Below are 8,927 nucleotides of genomic sequence, written 5' to 3' on the forward strand. Positions count from 1 at the left end.
AATAGTTCATTAATATGGTTGCAACCAGAGTCAGATTGGTGGCCCACCGGAAACCCATCAGATATCGACCGTCTCACCAATCGGGTGGGACAAAAGATTTTGGTTGGGCACCGTTGAAGGCGCCTGAGTAAAATCTGCGTTTAGGGCTGAATTGTCAGGTGGAGGTAGAATCCCTATTGTTTTTACCTAAGGCATGCACTGCAATCTTTATGTTTTTCCTGGTATGGTGGGCCAGTCCAAACTTGGTTGCCATCTGGCCAGTAAACATTATACTTGATGTCAATGTTAGTAATAGGGAAAAAAGTAAACTGTTAAGAAAAGTTGGCAACCCTGCTTACCAGTTTGATAAGCATACAGTACATTCGGCCTGCTCATTCATCAGGGCCACAATTGGACCTCTGAATTTCAGCACCCCTTAATCACAGGGTCTTTTTCATTTGTAGCTATACCTATTATTAAGCCACTCAGTGTTATTTTGACCTTGTGTTCCACAGAATTCATGGTAAAGTTGGATAATTCACCCAGGTTTCATTTGGAGGTATGCAATTGCATTTTAGCCTGTATTAGCCAGGGCACACCATATACTTTAAATCGTCGGGCCACCTTTCAGACAACTTACAAGTTCGACTTTTGAGAGATATATTAAAGGTAAAGGCTTGAATTTGAATTTCTCTTCACATTACTACGGTGTACATGCTAAGCCACTATCAACGACACAACAAAAACATCAAACTCCACCACTCCTATGTGATAACACACACGTAGACACGCCCCCTAACTAACAATTGGCTAGAACGCCAAGACGGGCGGAGCTATTGTACATGTAGAAAGAACTTATTGCTCAGTTGTTTCGAGACAAACACTGATGCCACGTGATCAGGATTAGCCAATAACTGAGCACGACTGAGAGTGAACGGCTGCGGACGGAGGAGGAAGTTGGAGCTCGGCAGACGACTTGGTTACGGGACACCGGAGAGATGACTCGTAAGTATGACAGTGAATGCTAGCGTTTGGAAAGGTAGAAGATAGGACTGTGCAGCTTTTGCAGTAAATCTCCGTAGTCTCTTGCTGGCACTATGGCTGGGGCCGTGTTAGAGACTGCGGCCTTGTGTGCCACGTCAATCAGGGCCTGGGCTACCCAGGAGCGTGTGGAGATAATGAAGGCAAAGAAGGACTGTTATCTCAGCCTCTCCCCACTCTTACTGGCCTCCATGTATACAGTGCTGTATTGTGCCTTATACAGGCGGGCCCTGCCCTACAGACACACGGCCGGACCTGCAGGAGTTAATTCTATGTTTGTGCCCTGGGGCAAAGTCCTCTCTCCCAGCAGCACCGCCTTGCTCTTTGGCTCCGGCGCTTTACATTTGTCTTTATGGATTCTTGTGCTGGTTTATAGATACATGTTAATAATAGGCGCTTATATAGCCTGGGAGTTGTGCCCAAAAGTTCCATCCCCACTGCCCTTCCCCTGTACTAGGGGTCTGTACTAGCTCTGTAGTGCACCATGGCTTGGTACGGAGCCCTGAGAGTAAGTACAGGGATCCCTTGGGGTACTAAATCAAACGCCTTATTTATTTTTTTTTTTGCACTAAAAGCACCAAATCCTGAAAGTAAAATAACAGTTCACTTGTGGTTGTTAGAAGCACAGGAAGACCAGATAATCGCTTCACTAACAAACCCACTGTACAATGAGTTGTTGCTTATCTGAAAGCCTAAAGCTGGCCATACACGCACACATATAATCATACAAGACTATGCTTCGTATGATTTTCAGACCCTGTGTGGTTTCGGAATTATTGTCCCTATAATTTTCATACCATGGCGAATGGTCGTTTAGTTGATCGAAGAGCTTAAAAAATTTTGGTTGGATAACAATAAAATCTGCACATGTATTGTGTATCTGACAATGTCCGTGGGGGGCCTACAGTGTGTTTCCAGAAAGTCACTTTTGTAAGATTGGCGTCTCCCAACTACTTCATCCTACAATTCAAGTCTGAATGTTGGTCTTAGATCATTGCATTTAAACATACGATCGATTTCTGAACTTTCGTCAGAAAAAGACTAAAATCTGAATGTTTATGGCCAGTTTAAAGGAGAAGGAAAGCAAAGTCACTTGGGGGTGCCAAAATGTTAGGCACCCCCAAGTGATTTAAATCACCTACCTTTTACCCTGGGCTGGTGCCCCTGTTCGGAGAGAACAGCACCAGCCCGGGGTAGCTGCAGCGCTTCCTGTTCACTCGCATGTGCAATAGAGTGAAAAGCGGAACTTTAACAGAGAAGTCGGCTTTTCACTCTACTGCACATGCGCCGGTCGTGGGGTCCCAGCCAAACGAAGCAGGAAGCGCTCGCTACAGGTACCCCGGGCTGGTGCGGTTCTCTCCCAACAGGGGCACCAGCCCAGGGTACAAGGTAAGCGATTAAAGTCACTTGGGGGTGCCTACCATTTTGGCACCCCCAAGTGACTTAGCCTTTCCTTGTCCTTTAACAGAGGTTGCAAATGGGAGAAGGGAGGGGTTTGTTTACAGAGAGGGCTTCTCAGTAAGCTGGTTGTTTTGGTTTGATTGTTTTGACATGAGCTCATTCAGTTGGGTTTATTTAAAAAAGGTGCATAAATGCTATCTGTGCTGTAAGTACACTTATACACAGACATACAAAATTCTTCAGACTGAAAGGAAACCATATTCCCACTCTCCTTAGACTCACAGTGAAATGCAGCCTTTACCTCATCTTGTTCCATTGTGAAGTGATGGATTCTGCACTTTGAACTCCCAATACTTTCCTTAGTGGGTGGTGCACAGATTCACTTCAGCAGAGAGACTTCAAGCCAAAGAGATACTTCAAGCCTCCCTTAATTCATGGCAGAACAAGGCGAGGAAGACGTTGGATCACTCTGTCAGCCCAAGAGAGTTGGGGAAATGGTTCCTGCAGCACAGGCTGAATATAGTGGTTTTGGGTTTTTTTCTGTGACATCAGGTGTTTGTTGGGGAAATGATGGTCCTATATAAATAATAATAATAAGTTTATGTACCTGCTTTGGTAAAAGTTGTGTGTTTTCTTTACAAACCCTACTATAGTCTATATAAACAAGCTGCTGTGTAGCTATTTAAAACCATTTATTCATGAATCAACATTTTTTTTTTTAGCTGTAATATAGGTGTGTAGGCGCCATCTCAGTGCATTGTGTCTGAGCTTTCAGAAGGAGACACATTAGAACTGCTTTCAGCAGGTTACCTATTGTTTCTCCTACTCCCATGTAACTGGAGGAGTCCCAAGCCGGACTTGGATTTCTTACTATTAGTTGCTATTCTGAGATCTACTGGGAGCTGCTATCTTGCTCCCTTCCCATTGTTCTGCTGATCGGCTGCTGGAAGTGGGGGGGATATCACTCCAACTTGCAGCTCGGCAGTAAAGTGTGAAGTTTATCAGAGCACAGGTCACATGGCTGTGGCACCCTGGGAAATTAAGAATATCGCTAGCCCCATGTGAAATGTCAAAATTAAATATAAAAAACGGATTACAATGCAGGATTCTGCTGGAGAAGCTCTATTAACTGATGCGTTTTAAAAAACACAAAAAAACATGTTTTCCCATGACAGTATTCCTTTATAGTAATCTTTCTGAAGGAGACACATAACTTTTATCAGTGCAGGGCAGCAGTACATTATATTATAATTATTTTACTGTTCCTTTAAGTAATTCAGTTCTAATGTATCGCTGCTGTGCAGTGGTAAGAATTGTGTGGTTGCTTCAGAAAGACAATAAAAGGCACAGGTTACATAGTAGATAAAATGTTTTGTAGAATACAGTGGTGCTTTATAGAGCTTACCTGTGCCATTTAGCCCTGTTTTAATTAGAATATCTATCCCCTATGGCTACACAGCAGCTTTGTTTATATACACTATAGTAGGGTTTCTGAAGCAGAATAGCATTATTCTTTTTAAAATAATGTGATTATTAGGTCACATTTATATATACATATTTTTTTTTAAAGCATTCTGCTGAATCGGTCAAAAGATTTGGTTGCCTAGGGTGCCTGGTTGGCTTGACCCGGCACTGTTGAAGTTTAAAGTTGCATTGTCGTCCCCTCATGTCTCCCTTGAGCAGGGCTGGGGGGGGTGGGGGGTCACTGAATCTGATTTTATACAATAGCTGATCAGGCCCCATAGCAGATTGTATGCAGTTATATACTGTTATGGCTGTTTAGAGTAATTTTACTGACAGAAAAAAAAAAGGTTTACTTATTCTTTAAACAGCCTCCAGAATTACCTACCTTTGTCCCAGCATTCTCTCTGGAGGCTGTTTAGAGTAATCTTACTGATAGAGAAAAAAGGTTTACTTATTCTTTAAAAAACAGCTGCAACATCTCCTTAATTCCTTCTCCTGTAACTCACTCAGCCCCCTCCCTCAGGAATTCGCTTTGACTTCTGGCTTGTGGGCATGCTCAGTTGTTCTAAGCTCAGATTACTAAACATGCCCTCCAGTCTAGCAGCCAGTGAAGAGATGGCATTGCTGGTTTCCATAGAAACTTAGCTCTAGTTGTCTGCTTCAATTTTTTTCTCCTAACTTTCTCTCCTGAGCTCAGCTCAAACAAAGCAGAACTTTTATCAGAGACTGTTGTGCCTGTGTGAGCCTGTATTGCTGATGAAATGTATGCTGAATAAGGGTTTGTGTGTGTGTGCTGTTTGCAGATTTAAATGTATGTGATTAGGTATCAGAGGAAAAATGTCCAGCGGGTGAAAATGTGATGGTGCTGGCAAGCGGAGGGGATATATGCAGTACAAATGATGCCATTTGGGTGGGGGTTATGTGCCCAACTGATATACATTGTAGGCAAATGTTTTACATGTCCTTTAATGGAGCTGACGTGAACAATAATGCTTGTGCAGGTGGAAACCAACGTGAGCTTGCTCGACAAAAGAATCTGAAGAAAAGCCAGGACAAGTCCAAGAAGCAGGATGATGGCTTGTCTGCTGCTGCACGGAAGGAAAGGTACATGTTCTAGTCCAGCCTTAACACTATTAGGCAGCTTCTACCATGTTACAGCATTGGCATTAAGACATCTTGCAGAGTGGCTGGTTTAAAGGTGCAGATGGGGGAATTGAAGCCACTCCATGTTTGGTGCTTGTAAGGTAGGTGATTACATGCCAGTGCAGAGATAAGCAGAAACCCATTATGTCTGGGCAATATCTGTGCTGTGGGAATGTATCTGCTTCAGGAACCATGGAGTAGCTTCAGTTTCATTGTTTAATGTAAGGAAATAAAAAAAGTAGTTAACCCCTTAACTACTGTTGGCTGTAGAACAGAATCTGCATTAAAGGATCATAGTGCTGTATTCATAAACTCCGTGTCTAGCTGGCTCTTTGGCTCTCTATGCAGAATGTTCCCTTGTAAACAAAGGGTTAACTGCAGCACTGCAAGGGGTTAAGGGGCTTAGTGGATGTAATGTAGGTCTGTTTTACTTGTTTCTTTAAAGTTACTATGTAAAAAATTGGGGACAAAACTAAAAAAATATTCAGCTTGATAGAATCCACTACATATAATTTAAAAAATAAATACAATTTGTTGCAAGCCAAGCTGGTTTTTCTAATTGACTGGAAAGGTTGTCTTAACTCGGTGTATGCGCAACTTCATGTAAAAAGTGTCCTATGCATTTCAGTACTTTGTGTTGTGCAAAAGAATCTGATGTCCCATTTCTGTTTCTGTAGGGATGCTCAAATAATGCAGGAAAAGCAGAAAAAGGCCCTGCAAAAAAAAGATGATGGGAAATAGCCAATGCGGAATGCTACGACTTACAATGGAAGACGACCGATAATTTCCAACGTGATCCAATGCTGGATAAGGACTTTAACCTGACGCCCTTCCTTAACCACAGTGCTCTCTATGCTAAGCACTGCGTTCAGCCTTTTCTCTGTCATAGGCTAGTAGCATAGCTCCCTTATTGCCTCATGTACATACTATAAATACTCCACTTCAGCCTAATTCACACTACTTTTCACTTTGTTTTCATCTCTCCCCCGCTGATGGCTCTCTAACTGCATGCTTCTTTAGCATTGGTTAAGTCTGCTCTAAAAAATACATGTTTTGAGGGAGTACCAAACAGAACATGTCCATTCAAATGAAAATAACCTCTCTTTTTGTATTCACGGTGACCCAGTTGAATATTTAATAAAGAATTTTTTTCTGTGAGTTTGTGAATTTATTTTTGTTTGGTGTGCTTTCTATTAGCCAGTGCTCCAGAGACTTGCATTAGGTTATACAGAGAATAGAAATAAAAATGTTTTTTCTTTTTTAAACAAACATTCCCTGTGTTGGCATGGCTGTAGGATAATACTCATATCATTCTCACCTTTACAAACAGCACAATGAGAAAATGGCTAATTAAACCCCTTTTGTTCTTTTTGAGCAATACGGGAGGCTTAGGAATACAGCATAGACGCTGGACAATCTGTTTCCTATAATGGACAGCAGCAGGTTTCCCCATAACAAAAACATTCTGTACCTCGCTTTAAAAGGCAAGAGCCTTATGCATTTCAGGCACTTCATAGGCAATAAGTCTTTTGCTTTCCCTTTTTTTAGGAGTGCTGAAACTGTTGCCTTTTGGGTCGAGAGGCTGAAATATTTTCTTACTCCCTAATATCCCGTGTTTTCAGCCATCAATACAGATGTGGCATGCAGTTTTTCTCCTCTTTACCTGCCATTCCTGTTATCCATTGTGCTTGAAGTTTTCTATTTCTGACTACAGAGATCTTAGATTTTGGCTGGAGCAAACAGGAGACTGGGTTGCTCAGCACGGCACTATCTGGCTTGGTTCAGTAGTTTTACTAGCAGCCCTGCTGATGCAGCTATTTGTGACTGGCGCCCAGTACATTTGCCAGTGTTTGGCAGTAAAGTTTAGGTACTACAAGGGCAAAGACAGAGGGTGAATAATAACTGTTTTTAAAAATCAGTTGCAGAGACTTTTGCCACGGTAAAAATAGCAGTTTGTCCTACACCACACATTTCCTTTGTGGCAACTTGTACGTTTCTGTATGGAACATGGTGCCACTGCTATATTCCATCCATCTTTACCCTAAAAAGTCACAAGTTGTGAAAGCTAAATTAAAAAGCAGTACATTTTTTTATCTACAACCCTTTAGTGGGTAAATGCACATTTCAAGCAATTTTGGAACTGGAGCAAGGGTTGCAGTTAAAAATGACTGTTAACTTCGCAGAAAATACCCTGCCATAGACAATACTGAGAATTGCTTCTGCTAAAATACACATAGAGACAAGTAGCTGCTACTAATAGCTCAGTGTGTCTTCACTCTTTCACTTAGTGATTACATCAGCAATTAAACCAGTGGAACTGTAGCAAATGCCTTTTGTGTGGATTAAAGTGCAAGGGAAATGTTAGAACTGAGAGCTATCAGAAAGGCCAGTTTTGTTTTTTTGTTTTAAACCTTTTATAGAGATGTTTGTAGCATGCACCTACAGGAGTCTGTACTGTTGCATACACTGATTTGGAGGGAAAAAAAGTGTCCCCAGCTTGACTCTTGGAATTTTTTTAAAATTAGTAATAATTACATGGTACAGGGCCACTTTGTTCCCACTGTGAGGAAATTTAAAATTGCTCTAAATACTTTTCTAAACACTTTTGCAATTTAAAATTTCAAGATGTCAGATATATGTAGTATATGGGAATTTTTTTCCACCTGCTGGTCAGTTTTCTAGCTATAATCCTGTTGGCAGTTGGTGTTAACAGAAAGGACTTTTTTGTTGATGATGTTTAGAATACATGACTTTCCTAGCAGCCACATAACCGTTCTCTCTCCATTCTTCCAGCTGGATTGCAGTAGGAAGAGAGACCAGTAGATGGAGCTGTTGGTACAGAACTAATTTGCTGCACCACCTACTTCTGTGCTGCAAGCGCTTTTTCCATGCAGTGTGCAATTATCTAATAAAACATCCTGGATTAATAATTATTAAAATATACTAAAAAGAAATATATGGACCCCTTGTTTGGTCCTTAGGCCTCCAGCTGGAAAGCCCTAAATCCATTGTGTACATAAGATTATACAAACATTAACAGGCAGCAGTAAGTTTGATTCCTGGGATTATGGGTTTGTGTACCAGTTACACTGGCCACACACAGACCAAAGTTTTTTGCACAATGTGGAGTAATGAGAATATCCAAGTTGCTGTAAAGATGATGTCTTGGCTTTTCGGTTTCCATCCAACAACCACCAGTACTAGATGCTGATAAAATATACAAGTATATTTAGGGCATCACCGCATCAAATCATGGCCAGAAATCTCCTCATATGTTTGATATATACTTCCTGCTGTTATACAGAGCTGCACAATATGGTGGCACTGGGGGCCACTGTTCTTTGGTTACCTCTTGTCATTTTGGACTGAATTATCCAGAATGCTCGGGACCTGGGGTTTTCCAGTTAAAGGGTCTTGTTATAATTTGGATCTCCATACATTGTCTACTAAAATATAATTTAAACACTAAATAAACCCAATAGGATTGTTCTGTTGCCAAAGATTAATTATATCATAGTTGGGATCAAGAACAAACACGTTTCATTATTAGAGAAAAAGGAAACTATTTTTTAAAAATGCTAATTATTTTGTTAAAATGGAGTCTATGGGAGATGGCCTTCCCATAATTTGGAGCTTTCTGGATAACAGGTTTCCAGATAACAGATTCCATACTTATATAATGTAGACAATGATATTGAAAAAAATATCTGCAATTTTTTGTGTGTTTTTCTTATTAAGCTTTTCAATCAGCAGTGGAATTTCAGAAGCTATCTGGTTGCTAGGGTCCAGTTTACCATAGCAGCCAGGAAGTAGTAAATAAAAATAGCTACCACTATAGATTAGTGATCACTGTATTAACCTTTAGAAATAATTCATCGTCAGGCTCTACATACAGTAAG

At 41.0% G+C, this 8,927-nt stretch overlaps 1 protein-coding gene across 1 annotated transcript; it reads left to right on the forward strand.

Moving 5' to 3' along the window:
* The first annotated feature begins 848 nt into the window (after positions 1-848).
* Positions 849-6,186, forward strand: serf2 (small EDRK-rich factor 2). The gene is made up of 3 exons (XM_004912639.1): positions 849-984; positions 4,887-4,989; positions 5,706-6,186. The coding sequence occupies exons 1-3, from the start codon at positions 978-980 to the stop codon at positions 5,767-5,769; spliced, it is 174 nt and encodes a 57-aa protein (XP_004912696.1). The 5' UTR covers positions 849-977; the 3' UTR covers positions 5,770-6,186.
* Positions 6,187-8,927: the final 2,741 nt, after the last annotated feature.

The sequence above is a fragment of the Xenopus tropicalis genome, chromosome 3 (assembly GCF_000004195.4).
Source record: "Xenopus tropicalis strain Nigerian chromosome 3, UCB_Xtro_10.0, whole genome shotgun sequence".
NCBI lineage: Eukaryota > Metazoa > Chordata > Amphibia > Anura > Pipidae > Xenopus > Xenopus tropicalis.